This window comes from Diaphorina citri, unplaced genomic scaffold (genome assembly GCF_000475195.1).
Source record: "Diaphorina citri unplaced genomic scaffold, Diaci psyllid genome assembly version 1.1 scaffold187, whole genome shotgun sequence".
NCBI classification, from domain to species: Eukaryota; Metazoa; Arthropoda; class Insecta; order Hemiptera; family Psyllidae; genus Diaphorina; species Diaphorina citri.
This window is the reverse complement of record NW_007377624.1, coordinates 218,240-243,462: the sequence shown is the minus strand read 5'-3', so window position 1 is coordinate 243,462 and position 25,223 is coordinate 218,240. Positions and strand designations below refer to the sequence as shown.

Below are 25,223 nucleotides of genomic sequence, written 5' to 3'. Positions count from 1 at the left end.
AGTCAGGCGTCAAAGGAGGTATCTCAAATTACTCCCGTCTTAAATTTAGGAAAACTTAAAGTTTTAGACGAGGAAGATTTTGCTCAAAGTTTATTGAGCTCGAGAGATGGAATTGTTCAAGAAATGAAATGAAAAATCCCATCCTATATCCTAACATATGTAGATTTTACACATAGATTTAGCCAAAACCATGATTTGGCCAGACGTCAGTGCATTCCGCCCAAAGTCTTTCACAAAAGTAAACAACATAATTACACTATTCTTCGCAACCTACGAATTACAAGTCCTACAAGTCTTCCAACTACAAATCATAAAAATCTACAAGTCTTTACAACTACAAATCATAAAAATCTACAAGTGGTCTTGAGACATGATAATTACAACTTGGCTGTCGCGGTGTGGTTTAAGATATGTAGCGATAATAGTGGTTCGGATTAATCATAAATTCGTCCAATAGGAGGGAATTACTTTGAAGCTTTCATCTTTTTCTTGTTAACCCACATGCTTGTGAGTTAACCCGTTGAACTTGCATTTTTTCTTGTTAACCCACATGATTCTTGTCGGTTTAACTCGTGTTGACCTTTGGGGTTAAAATGGGAGTGGAGAACTGTGAAAGAACTGAAACTGCCAAAGTCTTATCAAGTTACTAGCTGAATTCCGTCGCTTCGCTCCGGAATCCCGCTAGTTCATCCCGAGGCATGGCCAAACTTGTGGAAAAGGCATGGCCGAACTTGTAGTTGTCAAACTAAAAACATAAACGAAACTCAAATATTAGGGGAGCGAGGAAAAGTTTTCTCTCCCGCAGTCTTTGCACTCTGTGTATTTCTTATGGTGATTTTAGCGATCAGAAATTGATCATATCTCAGGATCGGTTTAGATTTTCGCAAAATCCTTTCTTATTGCACACCTAGACCATAAAAGGAATATTCCTACCAAATTTCAGCTTTCTAGGTGTTGTGGTTCTAGAGATAGAGCGATCAGTGTGTGAACTATGAAATGTGAAATGTGAATGAGTGAATGGATCTCGTTCTTATAATATAAGATTACTCTTATCGTACCGAAAACGAAAAGAGGAGAAAGATAGGATAGGAGAAAGGCAGCCATTCTGAGAACGAACCTCATCTGTTTAGGATAAAATCTGTTCGGGTGGGAATCGAACCCGCGACCTAGCGCTAACAAGGCAGATGCGCTACCCTCCAAACTAACAACTAGGTTGGCTACCTCTTGGTCTCGAAAGGGTTAAAATTATGCACATAAATAATTTCCATTTGGCCACAGAAGATTTTGTATTTATAGATTCCGATTTTTTGAAATTTGGTTTTCGGTTGTTGGTTTGCAGCTCTAAACTTTCAACAACAAGAAGAAAAGGTCAAATCTGACATCTGATTGATTTATGAGATCAAAATGAAAAAAATCTGCCTCGTCTCATGAATTTAACAAAAAATCCCAAAATCCTAACTGTGCCCGTATGAAACTCGTTTTTGGAGAAATGGTAATTTGGCCCAAACGAAGAAAAAACGGTTCCTGTCAATATTTTTTCTGGTTTTATGTGGAAATTTTCTGGCTCTTCTTAATTAATGATTAGTTGATCAATATTTATATTTCAATGAAAAATTTGATTTGAGATTCCATCTTGAATTTTTTGATCAATGTTTAATTTTTATACATTGCCAATGTTATACCTTTTCTCAGCATATTCAGTACAATACAGTGCACACAATAGGAGAATAGATTTTCTGAAAGACCAAATACCAACGGAGGTATGCGTAACCATGGTTGTAAAACGGCGCGCACATTCATATCATATGTCCCAAATAAGTATAAGTTCCGGCCCGATTTATTTAGGTTGTTCGGGATGTACGAGTGCGCGACTGCGCGCTGCTCAAGTGTGAGTTGCCAATTTGCTTTGAGTCCCAAACTCCCAACTCTTCCATTCTTTTTCCAGGTGGTCGCTGCGAAGAAATCACCATCCCAATGTGCAAAGGCATCGGCTACAACCTGACCCAGATGCCAAACGAAATGAACCACGACACTCAAGACGAGGCGGGACTGGAAGTTCATCAGTTCTGGCCTCTGGTCGAAATCAAATGCTCGTCAGACCTGAAATTCTTCCTGTGCTCCATGTATACGCCGATCTGTATTGAAGACTATTACAAGGTAAAGTAACATAGCCAGCTGTGATAGCACTTTGAAGGTACCAGCACTACCAGTTCCCTGATGGATGACAGAAGTTAAAACAGCTTTGCACGTGGTTGATATCTTCACGAGTGACTGATTACGCGTGCTGCTGGCTTTTACCAGACCCACTTGTCGTCGAATGGAGGGTGAAACCTCCATCATTGAAGACCTAAAGGTGTGTCGAAACATATTCGGCCGTCGACCTACATCGATTCACAATAAATCCATTTCGATCGACGGTCGCCTACTATGTGTGAACACACCTTTAGTATTTTAACAGTGACTTTGTTCCTCTATCAAATAGAACTGGTCGAAACCTGAGCGATGCAAAGCTCGCGGGTATCCCGCTGGTAATAGAAAAGAGTCCCCCACAAAGATGGTTTATTCCCAATTTTCATGCTCTGAAGTGTAGGTATACAGGACTACGCATGTAAATAAATTGCGTACCTAATACGGGACGGGAGCTACATGCGTACATATGTATACGACCTATGTATCTACCTACCTATGTACCTACCTACCTACCTTTGTAAATAAATAACGTAGGTAATACAGGTTGTAGAGAGGAGGCAACTACATATGTAAATACGTAACGTACCTACCTACCTAATGTGGGAGTTATAAGAGTGTAGTATAGGTATGTACCTAATACATAATAGGAGGGATAGAGGTATAAGGGTGTAGTATAGGTACATACATACCTAAATATACCTACCTTTGTAAATAAATAACATATGTTATACAGGTTGTAGAGAGGAGGCAACTACATATGTAAATACGTAACGTACCTACCTACCTAATGTGGGAGTTATAAGAGTGTAGAGTAGGTATGTACCTAATACATAATAGGAGGGATAGAGGTATAAGGGTGTAGTATAGGTACATACATACCTAAATATGGGAGGGGTAGGTGGGAACATGGTAAATTTATATTTTAGGTAGTTACTTGTACAGTATGGCAATTTAAAACGAAACCACGACAGTTTATCGAACAAGCTAATAACACAGAAGGTAACAACACACAATAACAGGGAGTATAACAACACAATAACATAAGGGAAGGGGAGAGAGAGAGGGAGGGAGGGAACGGTCCGTATGTCGGCGGGCGCGGGCCGGATGTGAACCCCTCATGCAGAAATACGGCTTCAGTTGGCCGGACAGAATGGCCTGCGACCGCCTCCCGGAGCTAGGCGATCCGAATAACCTCTGTATGGAGCAGAACGAGGATCAGGCCGCTCATACCACGCTGCGGCCTCCGGCCCCCCCACCGGCCGGGGGAGGCAAGAAGTCTGGCAACAACGCGGTGACCAAGTGCCGCAATGGTGAGTGTTTTTGATTTTTCATTAAGTTTCCATTTATTTTTCAATATAACTCTCAGAATATATTGAATTTTTAAAAATGGTATACCCATCCGTATAAGCAGAGCTTGTGCCACGGATGAGGAAAAATAATAATATTTGAACCTCCTATTTTTATTTCGCGATTTTGGGTTCTCGTTTTTTAATTTGCACAGTTTTTCTCTGAAATTGATGATATACCAGTGTCTTTCTTTGTTTTGTAGTTTGTTCATTACAGAAAGGATTTTTTTTTCTTTTTTTTTTAAGACGATTACCTAAAAGAAAGGGAAAAACTGGAAAAAGTGAGGAGGAAAAGGGTGGTTCCCATTAGGAGAGAAAAGAACCAAGGAGAGAATTAAAAAGAAATTTACGATTATTTAAAATTTAAAAGTCTCGGACCGCCTTAGCTGTGTTTCAATGCAAATAATACAAAAAGAAAAAGGCAAAACCCCAAACAAAAAATAAAGAGAAGTAAAAACTCTGCCAGACACCAAGGTATTCTTAGAGGACAAAGTTACATGTACCTAATAATACCTATTTGCAATGCAAATATGCAAAGTACTAGCAAAGAGGAAAGAGGCGAAGTTATAAAAGAGTTAAATAAATAGTTGACATCCCCAAGCCAGGTAACAAGCTCAGTGCGAAATGAATCATTCGAAGAACTTGAAAAAGAACAACAAAAAACAGCCAATGTTAAAAAGAAAGAAGAAAAAGAAAAGTAAGAACAAAAACAACCAAAGATATTAGTGATCATGATCATTTGAATGGTAATAATGACAATAATAATGTTAATATAATAATGATCATGATGATATGGACAAAGGTAATAATAATATTGATAATGGTAATAATATAAGCAAATGAACAAGAACCTCATTAAATAAAGGTTGAAAAGAGAATATAAACAAGATGAAGATAGAACTAGTGGCGAAGAGCGGAACTGTTGTATGAAGGACCGAGGAAAGCGAAGTCTTATTTTTTTTATTCCACAATTTATTATTTTTTTTTTTTTTTAATTTAAGCAGACAACGGATAATCGTAGATTCCTACGTAAAATTGTCGAATAAAAATAAAATTCAATTTTGGATTATGAAAAAGTTTCTTTTAAAGGTAAAAAAATCAATGTTTCTGTGAAATGGCTATTTTTAAATTGCATCACTTTCCCTCCTAGGATGACGAAAGTCACTAGGTAAAACAACAGTGACGCATGTCAAAATGTTCACACTAATAAAAAGTAAAAATTATGATTTTTGTGTTCGTTGTTTGTAGTTTTCAACTTACCGGTTTTTTTTTTTTTTCAAATCGATTTATCTCGAGATCTAGAAGTGGTAGAATAAAAAGAAAAGTCCCTAAATCTCAATTTTTCAAAACTTTTTACTAAGAGAAAACCTCACCAGTGTGGGTGGTTGGGGTGGGACTTTGGGAGTGTAGAGGGAAGAGGGTGGGAGGGAGGGTAATAAAATGAAATAAATAGTCCTTCCCTCCCAAACAAAGGGGGGATTGTAATTTGCAATAAATAAAAGAGGAGGGAGGTTTTAAAGGTGTGTGTTGTAAATATAAAGCGCTAATAAAGCTACATTCTGTGTACACTTGGCAACGAGGAAAACGGGACAGTTGACAACGTTGGTTCTGTAGCGCTAGGTCGTGTGTTCGATTCCCGCCCGGGACGAATTTATTCTAAGCAGAAAAGGTTCGTTATTGGAACGGCTGATTTTCTATCCTGTCCTTCTTCTCTCTTCGATTTCCGGACGATAAGAGTTCATTAAAAAAAACCTCCGTTTTTACAGTAAGTTCTCTCTATATATTATATGTAATAAAAAGTAGTTAAATCTACAAAGTTCTGTATTTGACTTTCTGGCCCTGCCTTTCTTGAAAATTTGGGTTCTGAAAATTTGGCAAAATTTTATTAATAAGAGAGAGGTTTTCTGTTTGTTTGTAAGAGGTCGCCGTCTAAACGGTAAGTCGTAGAAACTTAAAATTGTGTACACAGGTTCATATTTTTATGCCGGTGGGTATAGGCTAGGTTAAAATTTCCTAAAGCCAGCCGTTCGCGAGTTATTCAAGAAATTCGAAATTTTTGGTCGAAACTTTAAAAGGTTGGGTAGGAAAAAAAAGGAGAAAAAAAAAAAAAAAAAAAAAAAAAAAAAACAGATGTAACTATAAAAGGGAAATATTAATACAATAAAATTGCAAAGGCAGAGAGGGACAGAGAATGTTAACAGGACAATAAGGGGTAGAGAGAGAGAGATGAGAAAATTGTACTGCCTAAAGAGGTTTTGGAAAGCTTACTGGAGAGAGAGAGAGAGAAAGGAGAGGGGGAAGAGGGAGAGAAATGAATTTGTGAAATTGCAGCAAAGGGCAAAGTAATAAAAGAAGGGAGAGAGGAAGAGCGAGAGAGAGAGAGAGAGAAAGAGTGAGAGAGAGAGAGAGAGAAAGAGTGAGAGAGAGAGAGAGAGAGAGAAAAAAAAAGAAGAAATGGCAAAAGAGAATGAAGGGGGAGGAAGAAAGACAACTAGAAAGAAGAATAGAAGGGGTGAGACTAAGAAGGCGAAGAGGGAAGAGGAGGAGAAGGAAGTAAAATTTAATTGCGTGTATAATTGTGGCCTAGACAATTGTAAACATTAAGGTCGAGGCGAAGAGAAGAAGAAGAAGAAAAGGGAGGAGGAGGAGGAGGAGGAGGAAGATATAAAAGAGAAAGAGGAAGAAGAAGGCGAACTGGAAGTAGAAGAAGAAAGAGGAGGAAGAGAAAAGGAGGAGGAAGAAGAAGGAGAAAGAATACCCAAGTTGGAAAATGTCTAGGGAAGGAGAAGGAAGGAGGGAGAGAAAGGGGAAGGAAGATAATATGGCAAAAAAAGAAGGTTTTTTTTTAACCTTTTTTTTTCATACCTAGGTAGAATGTACTTGTATTTGTTTGTCTTTTGTTTGCATTGTTGTTTTTTGTTCGAACAAAAGTTTTGTAAACTTTGTTTTTTCCTGTCTACCACTCTCTCGGAGCATACTTTGGCACTCTCATAGCAGAAATAGTTGCAGGAAGTAACACGTCTATTGTACAATAGTACGTCTACATATTGTACAACCTACAATACTTCTAGTATTTGCATTTAATAATATTGAGCATAATTGTTGGAAACCCATCAAATACACGAGACCTTGTTTAGACTGCTGGGATAAAAGGACTTTCTAGTCTCATTCGAGCAGTATAAACAAGGTATATTCTATTCTATTCACACGAATTAAAATTCCCAATCATCTCCTCTTGGTTCCTAAAACGAGTACAGAAGACCCGGTCACTCTAAATGTCTAAATTTATTGCAATTTTTATTGTGTCCAATTAAAATTCTATCGCAATTATTGGCGAAATTTCGGAACATAAAATAAATAATCCAAGTTACAACTAAAATACCATAGACTGAAACTTTCTCATGTAAATGAGATCAAAGTTGTAAAAAAGTACAACTTGAGAGCATGAAAAAGTAGGTGAATAACTATAAAATGTGTGATTTTATCTTCCTCTTTCTTCTTCTCCTCCCTCTTCTAGTTCTTGTTGTTCTGGAGATAGATGTCTTATATATTGTGATAGATGTCTTATATAATATTGTCCCTACCCTATTTATGTATTGTATTGTATTCAATAATAAAAAAAAAGTTCTCCTTCTTCTAGTTCTTCTTCCCCTCCTCCTTCTCCTCTTCCTTCTCCTACTTCTTCTCCTCCTCCTTCTCCTCCTCCTCCTTCTCCCTCTTCCTCCTCCTCTCCCTCTTCCTTCTTCTCATCAATCAGTCATCAATCGTTTATTTAAAAATTGTCAACCACCAATTATTTATTTAAAAATTGTCAACCAACTTCAATTTCACGTTTAACAACTCCCAGTTCAATATTTCAACGAGTCCGGGTCATAAAAAACTCTCTGAAACTTTTCTCCGTGAATAAAAAGCCATAAAATAAAATGGGAATGGCTAATAAAACTAATTTGCCGTCAGTAAATAAATTGTAGAGCCATAAAAACCACAGCACCCTTGAATAGAAAAGAGTGGTGGAGGGAGGGAGAGAGAAATTAAGCATTCTAAAGAAGAAGTGGGGGAAGAGAAAGAGAGAGAGAGACAGTACCACCAGGATTATAACTAGGGATTGGTAGGTAACTAGGTCTGTACTTCTGTAGGAATCTTTAAACAGTGAGTATGCCAGTCTGAAAGTTAGTATGCCAGTCTGAAAGTTAGTATGCCAGTCCGAATAAAGAATAGCAAAGCGAAGGGCAGCCACTGGTAAAATTTGTAGCCAAAACCAAATGTCAGCCCAAAGCAATCACCCCTGATTGAGTTGGGGCTGATTGAGAGGCTGACGAAAAACGCCGACCCCGTCTGTACACGGGAAAAGGCGAAGAAAAAGAAGATTCTTACTATACTAAGTTACCAAGTAGATACATAGTTACATTTATACCAGTAAGACCGATTGCACAGAGCGTTAATTGGCGTTTTAAATTGCTCACTTCACACTTGTGCTCTTAATGACCTCTAGTTTAATCAGAACTGGTATAAGGCACTCATCACACAGGCATCATCAGGCATACCTCACGAGCAATGAGCATAACACATGTCAAGTAAGTAAGCATACCTACAACACATAGCTATGGTATTCGTCAAGTAAGCATACCTGACATTCTTAGAGCGAACTGTGAACGCTCTAATCAGGTGGTTTATTCCTCTTGCAAGCATACCTGCATATCATATGGGTATCCATCTCATACCTGTGACATTCTTGGAGCAAGCGTTGAGCGGCCTAATCAGGTGCTTTGTTTATTTGCTGATGAAAGTTAAGGAGAGCTTTGTGTTTTGGGGTATTTTAGGGAGTTTGCACCCGATATTTTTATCATATTTTTTACTTTCCGTTACCCTTACGTATAGGGAACCTATACAAGGTAATGAGAAAGTATTTCAATCGGTCCAATTTTTTATTATTTTTTTCCCAAGGGAACAAGTTCCGAAATTGAAGACAGAAAGAAGACAGAATAGAAGAAAGCCAACCGTTCCAAAAACGAAACTTATCTGTTTAGAATTAAGTTCTCCTCGGGCGGGAGTCAAACCCGCGACCTAGCGCTTTCAAGGCAGATGCGCTACCTTCCAAGTTAACTCGTCAGGTACAGATTGTTGAGATATGCGCGAATTTTAGATTCCTACCTTTTGTGTTCAAATTGTACATAATATTATGTATTTTTACATCGCCGCCTTTCTATTTTTTGATGAGTGCGCACCCAAAGGTCATCGGACTTCCCAGTTGAAGTGGACTGTAACATACATATGTACTTATTTGTATATGACTACGTGTACATAACATACATTATACATACCTACATATGTATATTTGTTTGTTTTGTTGAATTGTCTCTGTCCACCACCTTGCTTGGCCAAACAAACCATTTATTTTATATCAAAATTCTGAGAATTAAAACAATTCCTTTTGTTGCTTGGTTTTTTATCTGCATGGTTCTCCTGATCTGAAATGAATGACTGGTTTAACCACAGTGGCAGAGATTGTAGGAGGTCCGGGTTCGATGAACGAACCTCATCTGTCTAAAAGTCCGCTCCGGGCGGGAATCGAACTCGCGACCTAGCGCTTACAAGGCAGACGTGCTGTCCTTCAAGATAACTAGGCTGACTCAAAGTCGGATGCTCATTTTAGAGCTTATTTTACTGTTGCTTGGGACAAATTAGAAACAGTTTTTTTACTTTCCTTTTTTTTAGTGCAATGATGTGCGTTCTACAAAAGTTACGTTTTAGGTTAGGCGTAATTAGCACAGTCTCATGAAAATTGTATCCAGAAGCAAAATTATGTTACGGCACAGACAACAGGGCGCAATTAAGTAAGAAATTCATGCTCTAATTTTCACTCATAAAGGCGTAGGGGAGGGGATGGTGAAATTACATTTGTACTTACCATCTCAAATAGAACAAAATAGAATAGAGAATAGAAATACACCTAATGTAGAATAGAATAGAATATTCATATGTCGAATGGAATAGAATAGAATAGTAGAACATGCATACTTACAATAGAACGGAATAGAATAGAAAAGGTATGCAACCACCTAGGTAAAATTCAGTGGGTTCAAAAATTTTAATTACAAATTTGTATAGGTACCTACCTGGAATGTAAAAATAAAAGTAGATAAAGTTGTGTCTCTACACCTATTACGAAAGAAAAGAGAAAAGAAGAATACGAAAAGAAGGAGAGAAAGAAGACGTAGAAAAAAAGCCAGCCTAGTTTGCCAGGAGGTAGAGCGTCTGCCTGGTAAGCGCTAGGTCGCGGGCTCGATTCCCGCCCGGAGCGAAGTGTATCCTGAGCAGATAAGGTTTGTTCTCGGAACGGCTGGCTTTCTCTTAATATCCAGTCCTTCTCTCTTCGTTTTCGGGACGTTCAGATCTCCGATGGTACATGCTCTAATTTTCCCTCTATACACTACAGTCTATACACTACAGTACAGTTCCCTCTATATCAAGACAAAAGAATCCTACGCAGCTCATATCCACTTGAAAAGTTTGACGGAAATTAATCCCGACAGTTTAACACTAAAGCTTGTGGATATTGGAAGATTAGTTGGAATTTTCGAGGACATAAAAAAAAAGAAAAAAATAGAAAGTAAAAAACAAAACAAAAAAACAAAACAAACAAAAACTACTCCGGGCATGTAACTAGAAGGATAAAATCAGGGCTGTACGCAAGTAGCAAACACAGCTAAGGTCGATCTACATTGCCAAAAACCAAAAACACGTCCACACTGAAAACTTTAGGCGTATTTTACTTTCGCAATTTCCTAGCGTTTGATTTTGAAGCTCGTTTCCCCGATAAATGCACCAGGCCAAAATTTCCGACCGGACATATAGACTCGAACCACCAACCTCCAGATCGGTTCATCGGCCCTGATATTATTAATGTTATTAAATCATTATTTAATATGATCAAACTTTTCGACTACATCGAAGACGAAGACTGACCTGACTGACTCATTTTGGTTCTTCTCAATTTTGGGTTCTTGTTGATCTTTGTGCTTTGGGTTTCTCCCTAATGGAGCAGTTGCAATCGGGAAAATATTATTGATAAAAGGTCGATTCCTACGTAAAAAGTTGTGAAAAATCCAAATCTGAGGTTAAAACTCCGCAGGAAGTAAAGTATTTCTGCTCCCCCACCTATGTAACTTAATAACTTTAACTTTACAAGCCCTTTGTAACTTTTGAACGCGGATTTTTTTCCGAGAGGATTGATAGAGGGAACTCTTAAGGTAGACGTCAACATTCAAAAGTTAAATAAAACCAGGTTTTCGAAGGACTTCTGACTTCTGAAACAACCTGTCTAGGAGCGCAGTCCTAACTTCCGAGACCACCTGTATCGAGCTATACATATAACATAGTTTGTACCCATACATATGTATAGCAAAGTTACATACATTATGTATGTACATAGCACAGCCCTGGAACAAAAGCCCTCTCAAGATTAAAAGTGAAGAAAAAATCTGCATTAGCTCCTGCTGCCTTGGAATTTTGCAACCTAGAAAAGTAAGGCGTGAAAAAGAGGGAAAGAGAAGGAGGAGAGGAGAAAAAGTGCAAATTATAACAGCTATCCAATGTGGAAGAAAAAGGAGAGAGGGAGGGAAGGAAAGAAGGAGAGAGAAAAGGGAGAGGAGAAGGAGGACGAAAAGAAGGGAGAAAGAAAAAGTGCAAATTATAACAGCTGTGTAAAAAGAGGGAGAGATGAAGGGGAGAGAGAGAATAAGAGAAGAAGGAGGAGGAGGAAGTAAAGAAGAAGGAGAACATTGGAAATATACACAACTATGTACGTTGTATATAAATAGGTACCTTTTTTTCTCTCTTTTCGATGGATATTACTGCTACTTTTTTTTTAAGAGGTTTGACAGAGGAATCTGCCATACACCGGGGTGATGGTCTCTAGCCATGTTTAATTGGCTCGTCCTGAACCGCAGTCAACCATCGTGAGGACTTGTGCTTGATCTTTAGAAGCAGAGAGACTTGTGCTTAATCTTTAGAAGCAGAGAGACTTGTGCTTAATCATTAGAAGCCCTTTGAAACTGCCAGCTAGCTAGGCTGGAGACTGATCAGGGTTGGCTGTTCTCCCCCCTTTTTATAGTCCCACAGCCAGACGCTAGTCTACTCTCTGTTTAACGTTCCCTAGCCAGACAATCGTAGTACCAGGTTGTGGGTAATGCGGGTTCCGGCAGCGCCGAGTCCGGGGAATGATCCTTCCAAGATTGAAGGCCAGTCGAACCTTCCTAAAGATCAGTTTTTATGATTATAACTGCTCCTAGAAGAGACTCGAATACTCGTTTTGGATGAAAAGCCCTATTTAACAGTTTAAAAAAGCCTTGTCAGGTGGTTGAGCCAAAAATTAAATATAAGTGTCTTATGATCTGTCCTCTACTATTTTATGACTTGATATTGTTATAAATCCTTCATGACTTCGGATAGATGCTTGTATTACATCGGTTTAAACACGTTATAATGCTTGTAACCAGTCCAATTTATAAATATTGGACCAATCACAAAACACACAAGGCCCTGGCTGTTTATTTCATTGCCACTAGGCTCAATGCCTAGATAACCTGAAGTCTTGAGATAATGTTCTCATGCAATCATACTTACTGATAATGCTAATCGGACGTTCTGCATAGGTATAACCCATACCGGATATAAAGTAGTGCAATTTATAATAATAACCGCTATCAGAACTGCCTTAGAGTCCAGGATCAAGGTTGGGAATCAAAAGTTAATCAAAATAATTTAATTTATGATGGGAGAGCGGAGTTATCCTCAGAACAGTACAGTCAAAATATTCTTACTGCATTTAAAGGATTTAAACATTACTCTGTCCGGGGCGAACTTTATCCTGAACGGATAAGGTTCGTTCTCGGAACGGCTGGCTTTCTCCTACCCTATATTCTTTCTCTCTTCGACTTCGGGACGATAAGACCTTGGCAGTTACAGTGCCCTCTATCAAGCCTCTTCAACAGTGGCCGGCCGGCCTAAGGTTTTCAGTGAAATATGGCGATTAAATAGGACTATTCCGATTTTTTGATCTGCTGTACAAGTCCGATTGAATCGCCTCAAAATATTTCACCATTGTCCGTTAATCTGATCACAGGATAAGATCGTATGTAAAAATCACACCATGCGTACCAGGCTTTAACCAGACACCCTGTATACATTAGAAGCTAAGGAGGCTAGAACGTATCGACCATTCTTTAATTGCCGTTTTAATTAAAAAGTTCAAAGAGTTGTGACGTCAGACTTAATGTCAAAATGCGCAGAAACGCTTGCGCAGGTTTTAATTAAAAAGTTCAAAGAGTTGTGACGTCAGACTTAATGTCAAAATGCGCAGAAACGCTTGCGCACAAACAATTTCAAAGAGTTGTGACGTCAGATTTCATGTCAAAATGCGCAGAAACGCTTGCGCACAAACAAACGAAGCGGGAGTCATAGTAATTTTACTACTAAGTAATTTTAAAGCAATGTTCAATGTTCTGAAGATAAAATCCTCCTGTTGAAAATAGTATTATTTATAATTGTTTGTACTTTCAACCCCTTGTTGGGGGCACCGAAAGTTCTTATTGTTATTTTTTCATTGACTTTAAGTGACTTCTTGACTTTAAAATATCCCTTTATCTATTGTCAGGTATTACTTTCATATTTTGTCCTCCACTTTTTGAAGTTTTCACAATTTATATAATATTTTTGTTATTGCAACTAGGATAGGCAGGGTTTCTACTGTTTTAGAATCAGGAATAATTGTCATTGATTAGGTATAGGTTGCATAGCACTAGAATAGTTTCATCCTAATAGCAGGATCCGTAACTCCTTATAAGTTAGTTCTCTGACTTGATGCTTTGTCCATAATTTTGGTTGGCGTCCAGGCGAGCTCCAGGAAAAAATCTGAAAACTACTGTACTACACAATTTGAATAAATTGGGAAATGATCCGACAAAATTGACTGAAACATGATCATAGCTTTATTTCAAAATGATTTATTTTCTTCCTGGAGCAGCAAGCAACGTTCTAGTTAGACTAATATGGACTTCCCAGTCATGGATTCGGCTATTTAGTTGTCTTCGAATATTAGTTGGGAATTTAATTTAGTAAACAATCGGAGTACAAATTAGAAGTTAAGTTCATACGTAGGAGACATTGTAAATATCTTCCAAGTTTGAAAATGCCCTTATTTTGTGTTTTAGACTGTTACAGATACCTTTTTTTAGTGAAAGAACCGAGAATTCTAGGCCCTCTGCCTTGGCATCTACATCATATTGAACTTAAATTTCTACCCCTTTTACTGCCTTTACAGTTAGCAGAAATTAGAAGTATTAGTTAGTGCACTATGTAATTAAAATAAGATGTGGAAATGTCCGCAGAACAATCGAAACAAACTGCCCAATTGTTCGTTCTTGGACATTTCAAACGCATTCGACAACTTTTGGCGGCCAAAAGTATAATTATTAATTAATGCTTTATTTTGATTTCCTGTCGTTGCTTACTGGTTAATCATATTTCGTGTTATTCATTTAGCTGTTCTGCAAACACCGAAGATACTTATACCACTTCTTGTTCAGTTCGACAGCAAGGCTGTATGATAGCATCAAGGGTGTGTGTTTGCAGAAGAAAAATTTTTTCCGTCGTGCATTGGTCGCGTGTGATCGAAAATTTTCTATTTGAAATACAACCTTTAAATTCACTCTTTATCATTATTTATTTGAATTGTAAGTACTCTGTTCTAATTTCTGATTCCAAGGCAAATAAAAGTAACTATGAAATAATAAAAAATATACGCGTTTATTTTCAAAATGGCAAAGAGATCGAAGATAATTCGATATAATGTGAAGTACATTGTTATAGTTTTCAACTTGATGTAAAGGATATCCGTATAAAATCTATTCAGCTGTCAAAACAAGTTGACGTCAAAAATCATTGTCCTCCCTCCTCCGTGAAAAACTAGTCTCCCCTTGTTTTGACAGATCAATTGAATCAGATCGGAAGATAAAATGAAGACCTCATAAAATCGGAAATCGGTTATGTTTACAAAAAAAAAAAAAAAATCCATTGGTGAATGTTGCCCCCAAAAGTTGGTTCTCTAGGCTTGGGCTCAAGTCCCCGCTGCGCTGGGGCAGAGTATCCGTAGGATGTTTAATTAAAAGAGTTTTCCCCTATTTATCAAGTGGAAATTATCAAGGCAATTTTTTCTTACCCATTTTCTCACGCTTTTAAAATATACACCTCCAACTAATAAGGAAAAATGTCGGAAAAGAGAAGAAAAAATACATGAAAAAATTCCCAGTCGTAGAAGAAAAAAATTCCGTTGGTCCTCATTTTTCCTGCTCTATGACTTTAAAACATCACCCAAGTAAGCGCAACTGATCTATTTGTGATACTAGGTGATAATTTGTGATACTAGGTGTTATGATTCTTGCAAGAAGAAAAAGTGACCAATGTCGTAGGTACTTTCACAATGGAGAAAAGAGAGAGAGAGAGAGAGAGAGAGAGCGACCACAATAGAGAAAAGAGAGAGATATGTAGAGAGAATAGAAAGTAGAAAGCGAGTATGCAAAACAATTTTTTGAACACATACATATATTTTCTCCTTTTTCCCCAACATACAGCGACCTCCATTCTACTTTACTGCATTATGCTCGCTAACGGTAGCATCCGCGCATCCAAAGGCCTTCATCTGGTGGTCCTCAGAAATATTCTTCACTCTTGCATGAGTTTCTTCGACACAACCCCTGTGGGCAGGATGATATCCCGTTTCAGTCAGGACGTAGAGACAGTCGATAGCAACTTGCCCACCTTTCTCAGATCCTGGATTAACTGTCTGTTCTCGGTTTGTAACTAGTCTGCAGCGGGCTTTGGCTGAATTTCTCTTCCTCTTTCTTTATTCTAGCCTTCCCTTGGTTAATTATTAAGACATTTTCTAACCTTTTCGTGTTTGCTGTGTTGTAGAGCATGTGTGTTTTGGTATCCTCCCGAGGATCGTACAACGTATGATGGTGTACTTCTCGAGTTTCATCATTTATTTTTGGAATTAATGTAAATTGAGGCTTGTCCTTTTCAGGCAATGTATTTTTTCTTGGTAGCAAACAACTAACTAATCTCTTGGTCAAAAATGTAATTGGAAAGTACATGGATCAATCTCTGCGAAATTCATTCAGTCAGCTTGATAATGACAACATGTTTACGTCTGAATATAAAACTTTTCTATCATCTTTCACTAACGTCCTTCATCCATTCCCTGTGTCCATAGAAAGCATTTTTTTTTTCTTTTATAATTATTTTTATTATTATTTTACCTTATTATAACCTGTATGAAAACTGTATAAAATAGAGGACCCTAGACTAATTTATTGCAATTGATCAGATTTCTACGTGATGTTCATATCCTACCGTTGTACAACGCGACGACTTAACACTAGAAATCTGACCAAGTGTACCGGCAGCCTTATACTTGGACTGTAGGTATTACAGGACTAGGGCATACCTAACTCAATCTCTCTCGTCTAACTTATTATTCATTGTACTGTAGTGTACTTGATGCCTGTGAGTAATTCATTCCTTTCCCAACTCTTACAGCGATTACAGTATTCTTTTACGGGTTCGTTATTTCTCTTGGTACCTTGTTCGCTGCTAAAAGACTTCATGAAAAACTTTTAAAGTCGATGCTAAGATGGTCGCCTTTATTTTTTGACACAACGCCCGTGGGTCGAGTTCTAAGTCGATTCTCGTCAGACGTAAATACTCTTGACAATAAGTTGACCTTATCCGTACAGCAAACTTTGTCTCAACCTTTTAAGGTAAGAACTCAGCACACTAATGTTTGCTACCTTTGGCTTTTTTAAATATTGGATTACTACTTTTCTAAACTTATCTTTTGGACTCTGTTTTACTTCTTATTTTTTACTTTTTATACATTAGACTTTAACTGGGCCTGGGTTTTAGTAATGTAAAATTATCTAGTGTATAGCTCTAGATGACAATACTTCTCTGCCCATGACTTTCTATTATTATACTTCAACTTGGGATCTAGCCAGTGACTTTGTCAATATCTCTATTGCTGGGTGTACCTGTGCAATATCCCTACATGGTTATCAACTTACTTTCACCGTTTTATTTCTATTGATTTTCCTTCGTCTTCTCTTACCTGTCATCTGCTTCAAACCTTTATTATATTCACATGGTAAAACGTGCTTTCGCCTTCAATAAATCTGGTCTTACCTTCTTACATTCTGTTAAAGCATTTTTTGTTATTCCTAGGATTTTTTTTTTGATTCCGAGTGACACTTGACATTAGGGAAAATGTTCTTGAGACTTCTTATTAAATTTAGATTTCGAATGACTTCATACATGACATTACTTCAGACGACCATCAACTTTTCATATTTTTTTCGATTTCTTGAGAATGTTTGTTAATAATGATTAATAATTGTGTTTTATTTATTATATGATCAATAATTGTGTTTTATTTATTATTTTCGGAATGTGCATTATCATGTTATTGTAGTGATCAATATAACCCAAGTTTAAGTACGTTATGCTGACTCCCTGCATGATTACTCCCTAAGTACATGTTCAACAGTAATAATGATACTTTCCTATCCCCTGAGACTAATTACAAACATAATTTTCATGAACAGGAAGCTAAACTTTTGTTTGAATAAAAATATACTTACTAAAAAAAAAAACTAATTTCTTTTATTTATGTAGTACTAAAACTACGTAACTACCAACTTCATGGAAGGCTAGACAAGAGAAATAAGGAATTTTAATTGTGTTACAAATGTACCCACCAAACAATACACTACACTAAATTTTATTACGTTACTTGAACTACCAACCTCCAGATCCGAAGTCCACCGCGCTAACCACGACACCACTAAGGTTGGAAAAGTGAAAGGAAGATCCTGTTTGATAAAACTAATTAGGCCTAGAGCTTCATCGGGATTTTGACCACTTGGCCTCTGACGCATTCTGAACCACAACCAAAACATTTTGCGGAAAACTGTATGTACCTTCTTCTGAATATACCTACATAGTTTTTACCTACTAAAACTTAAAAATTTTTGTTTATTCTACTTAATAATTATAGGTCTTTTCTTTCTTAAAAAGACAGCACTTTATTATACATACATGTCTTTCCGTAAATGATAACATTACCTATTTTTCTATGTTTTGTGTTAGCTTTGTTAGACCTCCAATGAGCTTTTGATTATGGTTATCCAAAATGTCTTGGTGTGTTTCAGGCGTTACCTCACTTTTGGCAGACTTAATACCCCATATAGGTTGTTGGTTGGCCGGTGTCTTCTTTCATGACTTCCTTCTGAGCCGAATTTTACGAGCACCATTATCATTTTTCGATACCACGCCTCAAGGTCGCGTGTTGGCCCGATTTTCCAAGGACATTGATATTTTAGACAATGATTTACCATTCGAAATGACGGACACATTGTTTTGCTTAATTGAAGTACGTTGGTAAATTGAACATAACAAGTATAGGTACTTCTCAAGCACTGTGTATACACACTGTCCTGAAGTTGATCTCTCACCTATCTCCAATGAATAACAATTAACAAAGCCCCCTCTAAATAAAACGACTAATGGAACTCTGGAGCATGGGGCTAGAATTGTCTCGGGAAATGGACATCATCGGATTATTTCTTTTTTCATAAAACGGTTTTTGTGTATTTTTAGATATAAGCATCATCAAATCCATCAATCCTTTCAGGACAATGTCTATGCTGACATGTCTCTTGTACAGTCACATTGCTTAAACATACGAGTAGCTCTGAAAAGACGATATTAGAGTTACATATTTTAAAAATTTGCTTCTGGTGTAGATTAACGTAATTTTCTATTGTTTTTTTGTATATGAAAAGGATAATACAGGCTAAAAATATCACTGATCTGACTGAGTGAATTTCGATAAGAGATATTTTACCATTATAACATGACCCTGAAATCTTGTCTATTTTTCAGTTTCCTTGACCAGGAACTAAAAGAGATGTACTTTTGTTTGACTAGCTGATGTAAGAAGTAGGATATTATAATTTCGAATTTGGCTTTGGCATTTTTGCTTGTCCATTTGGAGTACATTACGTACTTCAACAATACTGCATTAAGTGCATCTCTCTTCCTTTATTCTCTGCCTGGTTTAAGTGAACTATCTATGCTTTTAGCTGATGTTCTCTATAATTATATAAAATTATGTAGGTATGTGCATGAATTGTTATTTTTACAAACCTAGATGCTTCACATGCATTGTCGCTTTAGCTTTCTGCATGCTTTTTATAGAACTACCTATCAGCTTTTCCTCTGTTTGATCAGCTTTGCATTTCCCTTTAACAGCACTTGCTCTCTGCATGACCCAAGTAATTTATTTGTATCTTGATTTATTTAGTTATCTTTTCAGGCTTTCAACAATCAAGGGTGGGGTAAATTGACTAATTTAAAAGTATTTAACTCTTTCAAAGTTAATCCAAACTAGGCACAAAGGAAGATTATTTTATAGTCGGACGTTTAAGAAAGAGGCCTTTTTTTTTTTTTTTTTTTTTTTTTTTTTTTTTTTTTTGACAGCGAAGGGAGAAGAAAGACAGGACAGAAAGCCAGCTGTTCCGAGAACGAACCTTATCTGTTTAGGATAAAATCTGACCCGGCGGGAATCGAACCCGCGACCTAGCGCTTACAAGGCAGACTGACATTGGGAGGAAATATGTTAGATGGGCTGTGGTCAAAAATATCGCCTGCACTATAGGAGCCATAGGAGGGTATGGGTTCAATCCTAGCCGATGCGCTATTAATGAAGTCAGGATTGTTATGCTTATTTTGGATTTCACCAATGACTTTATGAAAGATTTCACTAATGAAAGAATTTTTAATCATACAAAAAGGAGTTTTTAATAATTTAAAAAAAAGGAGTTTTTAATGACCCAAAAAGGAGTTTTTAGTAAGCCAAAAAGGAGGAGTTTTAAAAACTTCCGATTGGATCATTAAAAGCTATAGGTATAGGTATATGTTTTTTATTTACTAATAACAAATCATTCGCAAGCACATTTAACATAGAACTGATCTTCTCTTTGGATCATTAAAAATTGTCACAATAGTGAAATCTCTCATTAAGTCATTGGTGAAATCCACCATTAACCTATTGAATGCCTTGATTTTCCCCAAAGATCACTCAAACGCTCAACTGGCTCGTACGAATGACGTCGGACGTGGAAACCAACATTGTGGCCGTCGAGCGAATCAAAGAGTACGGTGAGACCCCGCAGGAAGCCGAATGGGTTAACGATAAGAAGCCGAAAGACGAATGGCCAGAGAAGGGGGAGGTGGAATTCAAGGACTATAAAGTTCGGTACAGGGAGGGGCTCGAACTGGTGCTACGCGGACTCAACTTCAAGGTCAACGGAGGAGAAAAGGTAATGAATGTACTTCGAGAGAAAAGGGATTTAATATAAGTACCCCCCCCCTCTCTCTTTTTTGAACCTCGGAATTCCCTTTGCATTACTTCAAGGCACATTCTTGTACATCCATATGTATCTAGGATATCACACTAGGCTTGCACACCGGAGGTCCCGGGTTCGATTCCCGGCAGAGACCAAGTTTTCGGTTCTGTGCTTGATATGTATTAGTTATAATTTCATGCTTGTCTTTCTCATTTACAGGTGGGAATCGTAGGCAGAACCGGTGCCGGTAAATCCTCTCTCACGCTGGCTCTGTTCCGTATCATAGAACCAGCAGATGGTACCATCATTATTGATGGAGTTGATATTCGAACTCTCGGACTACATACACTGCGGTCTCGGCTGACTATTATCCCTCAGGTAAATTAATCCGTAATGGTAATAAAATTACTTTTTATTCAACAAAATCAACACATGAAAATAATAAAAATTGAGAGACAAAATAAACATAGAAAATATACAATAATTGTACAATATAGAAAATATACAATAATAGAAAATATACAATAATTGAAAATATACAAAACAATTAACCGAGGACCGAAAATTCGAGAGTGGGGGTAAAAATCTCGTAGTGGGGATAATCAGCTGATTAAAAAAATCAGCTGTTCGCATTAACCGACAAAAAAATGGCGACTCTATCGTTAACCGAAAACGCTTTTTTTTTTTTTTTTTTTTTTTTTTTTTTTTTTTTTTTCATTTGGCGCTTTGACAATGTTTTATGCATGTTACTTCGATCTTATTTCTAACATTATGTTTTGTGCAATTCTCTACATTGACAGGTATTAGCCACAATATTTGTGATCTGCTATTCTACTCCCGTGTTCATCTTTGTCATCGTTCCTGTATCTGTACTCTACTTCTTCATTCAAGTAAGTGTACAAGATCTTGTTTATCTCACCCCAAATTTCTTTTAAGTGTTAAACATTTTCCCCAAATTTCATAAGAGATGGGAATGGAGCAGTTGCAATTGGGTAAAAGTTATTAATAAATGGTGGATTCCTACGTTAAAAGTAGTGAAAAATCCAAATCTGAGGTCAAATGGGTAAAAATTATAAATAAATGGTCGATTCCTATGTAAAAATTTGGGAAAAATCCAAATCTGAGGTCAAAACTCCATAACTGTAAAAGGTCGAAAATTCAATTTTCATTTTCCGTTCTAATGAAAGAGTTCAAAGATGTGTGACGTCAGACTTCAGGCAGTTGCCTCGCTAATAAGCGCCACTATGCAAGCACGCTAACGGAGGAGCAGAAAGAAATGCGCAGAAACGTATGCGCACAAACACATTAATGTGTTGCCTGCGAGGGAGCTTTGCTCGGGTATCGCCAGTATGCAAGCGCGCTGGCGTAGGAGCAGAAAGAAATGCGCAGAAACGTATGCGCACAAACACATTAATGTGTTGCCTGCGAGAAAGTTTAGCTCGGGACATTTGATGTGACGTCATCGCCTACGGGAGCGTATGCCGTGACGTCAAAGTTCACGATTTACCGGTATTTTTTAATAATAATAATAATAATAGACTCTTGTGTGGAAGGCAACCACTAGGCGAGGTTAACGCCTTAGGCGTTCTCTACCACCTAACCCCGAGAGCTCCATTATTATGTGGTCAAATTCTCAAATAAATGAGGATAAAATTCCATACCTCGGCTGGGATCGAACCCACGCCCTCCTGATTACCAGGCGAGCGTCTTGACCACTACGCCACCGAGGCAGTCGTAGAAGAAAAATTCTGTTGGTCCTCATTTTTCCTGCTCTATGATTTTGAAACATCACCCAAGTAAGCGCAACTACATTCAGACCCGAAACGTCTACGACGAAACAAAGTAAGTATGTACAACTATACATACATGCCAACTTCAAGTCCAGAAAACCACAATAAGAAATAGTACAAACAGTTCCATAGTTATCGCAGACAAACTTAATGTACTATTGGACTAATGTCTTGTCCCTTGTAGAATGAATTTATTCCTGTCCAGGTATCAGGTATCTTTAATCTTCACGGAGGATGTTAAACCATTAATCATAACACCTTTCTGCTCCAACTTACAGCGATTCTACGTGGCTACATCTCGCCAGTTAAAACGTCTCGAATCAGTTAGCAGATCGCCCATCTATTCTCACTTTGGTGAAACTGTGACTGGTAAGTAGTCTGAACTTCCATTCTTGTCATTTACATACTTGGTAGATAGCGTAGTCGTCAATGGCTCGTCTTGTCTCGTTTCGTGAATAGGAGAGCGTAGGTTCAACCCCCGCCGGGGCATAAAATTATATCTTCATTGTTTTATGCATTTATTATTTTTAGAAATAATAGAAATCAAAGCGTTAGGATTTAGAGAACGACCGAGACATAGATTTTGTCTAATGGTTACTTCTACTTGGGAGTCTGTTTTATCTTCTTTTATGCTACGTGAACCTAAACCTTGACTTATTTCCTGTAATACTGTTGTGTATCCACCCAGTATTTACAATCACCAGTCCACTCTGTATTCTGGTTGCTAAGGCGACATCTCAATAAATAGTCTCCCTGCCTTCCTCTCTTCCCTGAGCTTTTTCATTGTCATTAATTTTTCCAATAAAACATTTTCGATTCCTACATTTATCCTTCACTTTACATATGAGTTCTTCTTCGTACAATAAAATACACAAATACCGAAGGAGACATAGGGCCCCGAATCTGAACCAAAGTTCCAAATCTAATTTAATCATTTCAGGTGCCCAAACAATTCTAAGGCCCCGAATCTGAACCTAAGTTCTAAATCTAATTTAATTATTTCAGGTGCCCAAACAATTCTAAGGCCCCGAATCTAAACCTAAGTTCTAAATCTTAACCCACAATGTCCTCTCTGTATTTCAGTGTGAGTTAGTTTTTGAGTGTACTTCACTGTGTATTTAACCCACAATGTCCTCTCTGTGTTTCAGTGTGAGTTAGTTTTTGAGTGTACTTCACTGTGTATTTAACTCCCAACTCCTCTCTGTTTTTCAGTGTGGGCCAGCGTCAGCTCATCTGTTTGGCGCGAGCTCTGTTAAGGAAAACCAAGATCCTCATTCTGGACGAAGCCACGGCCGCTATAGATTTAGAAACCGATGACCTCATCCAGTCTACAATACGCTCCGAGTTTGCACACTGTACGGTCCTCACTATAGCACATCGGCTCAACACGATCATAGACTCGGATAGAGTGCTCGTACTGGACAAGGGACTGGTGGTCGAATTCGATTCGCCCAGTGTCCTGATGAAAAATAAGGCGTCCATATTTTACAGTATGGCTAAGGATGCTGGCCTGGCGTCCTAGACATGCAACTGAAGGGAGTTTTAATCACCCGGTATTCGGAGAATAATAGCGAGATTTTCCAACCACAATAGCGTCCGGTTAACTGAACTCTTTAACCCTTTGGACTGATGTAAACTTGGACGTGTGTTACGGAGAACGTCTAAACCTCGATGTAAATTACAGTTTACGTTGGTCATTAAAGGGTTAACGTTATTTGACAAAAACTCGTTTCTGCTCATGTGCTAAAACGAGTCGTCGAATAACGTTAAAGAGGTCAATTAACAGGACGCTAATTTTGCTTGCAAAAACTCTCAAATGGCCCGTTGATATCCGATACAGATATTTCTTATCCATTCGGAGGTCTTCAAACATCCCCTGCACTCTACATTATGGAAGACTCGGTAACTTTGTAAAGCTCCACATCAATAGTGTGGTAATGGTAACAGAAAGTAAGTGAAGTAGATGAAGTTACCATTACCATCCCCAGACTGTAGATAGTGTGCTTTGATTGGATAAAAAATATCAATCCTGTTATTCGGGCAGGTAAGCGGGACTTAAAACATTCAACTGAAAAAAGTACGAGTGTTCGAGGGTAAACAATAATTAAAATAAGAGAAAGAAAACTAGAAAGAAATTCATACTACAACAGTATTTGACGATTTTCAGGTGTCAAGAATAATTGACTTTTAGACCATTTTCCTAATATTTTAGATTTTATTTATTACATAAAGAGTCAGTACTGCCCAGTTGGGTTTTCAGGGCTAAACTTTGGAAAACGAGCAACTAGAGTTTCTCTGAAAATTTCGAAAACTCAATCTAAACCTGTCTTGCTGGTGTAGTGGTCAAGACGCTCGCCTGGTGATCAGGAGGGCATGGGTTCAATCCTAGCTGAGGTACGGAGTTTTATCCTCAACATTGTTCGAGAATTTCACCACAATAATGGTGGTAGCCTACTGCTGGGTATTTTTCCCCTTTTAGGTACCTAAATATTTTGAAAGTATGTACTCGAATCTTGAAGTTGACTGTGTCCTGCCTATTTCAGATGGTTGGCCGTCAGACTGGAGACTGTGGGTAATCTGATAACATTCTCTGCCGCTCTGCTTGCCGTACTTAGTAAGGAGACACTCAATGCCGGTCTGGTTGGTCTGTCAGTGAGCTACGCCATGCAGGTACGTTCTTAGCTTTCATGATCTCTATGCAAATGTCATGTGGTTCTAATTAGACTCCTATTTTTATCAGATTTTTTTTTTTTTTTTTTTTTTTTTTTTTTTTTTCCATAATTTACCATCCTTAAAGTGGTTGACTGAATTACCTCTAAAGTGATAACACTGTTTAAAATTACCTAGGGTTTTCTCTTTAGTCAAGATACAATTTTAAGAACGCTACTAAACAATAATCATTTATTTTTGTGATATAGATAATGATATCGATAATGTATAGTTGCCAGCCTCCTCAAAAATTTTTATGGAGTGGAAAAAACCTTCTGAATGATCTTTTGCTAGAGAAAAACCCAGTGAATTTTGGTGAGGAAAAAAAAATTAAATAATTTGCCGGAAAACATAAGCCATTTTTAGCCTATAATAGTGGCCTTGTTTGTTCCTATGCACTAATTTAAGAAAGTTAATCTACTTAAAAGTTATTTCAGTAACACTTTGAGGTTTTATTCGTATTGTGTTCCAGGACTGAAGTACATTATCGCGTAGCCGAATACCTAACTTGGGTATGGGAGATAACCGAGGATATCACGTCAGCTATAAAAACTGGTGTCGGGTAGATTTATAAAGGAGGGTACAGTTCAGACGGAACATTCGCGATCCAGCGTCCCAAGCTAAGGCCGGCCCAGTCTAAAATAAGGATTTGTACTATTCCAAGCCAAGAGCCTTGTCGACCGAAAGACCAGGACAGAAGAAGAGGGAAGCGACAGTTTTTTTTT

General features: G+C 37.7%; 2 protein-coding genes and 1 long non-coding RNA gene across 3 annotated transcripts in view; all 3 read left to right on the top strand.

Moving 5' to 3' along the window:
* Positions 1-2,166, top strand: part of LOC103505655 (frizzled-2-like) — a 34,687-nt gene extending 32,521 nt beyond the window's left edge. Inside the window, exon 2 of the mRNA XM_008470010.2 lies at positions 1,946-2,166. Within this exon, the coding sequence (XP_008468232.1) occupies positions 1,946-2,166 (221 nt within the window). The remainder of the gene's footprint in view (positions 1-1,945) is intronic.
* Positions 2,167-15,144: 12,978 nt separating this feature from the next.
* Positions 15,145-25,223, top strand: part of LOC103505654 (multidrug resistance-associated protein 1-like) — an 11,826-nt gene continuing 1,747 nt past the window's right edge. The window contains exons 1-7 of the mRNA XM_026820947.1: positions 15,145-15,387; positions 20,800-20,889; positions 22,068-22,158; positions 22,730-22,748; positions 23,002-23,297; positions 23,630-23,699; positions 24,333-24,459. Coding sequence (XP_026676748.1) covers positions 15,193-15,387; positions 20,800-20,889; positions 22,068-22,158; positions 22,730-22,748; positions 23,002-23,297; positions 23,630-23,699; positions 24,333-24,459 — 888 coding nt within the window. The 5' untranslated portion in view covers positions 15,145-15,192. The remainder of the gene's footprint in view (positions 15,388-20,799; positions 20,890-22,067; positions 22,159-22,729; positions 22,749-23,001; positions 23,298-23,629; positions 23,700-24,332; positions 24,460-25,223) is intronic.
* LOC113465954 lies at positions 16,364-18,924 on the top strand. Its single transcript, XR_003390517.1, has 2 exons — positions 16,364-18,021; positions 18,534-18,924. It is a non-coding gene; the product is annotated as an uncharacterized LOC113465954 (long non-coding RNA).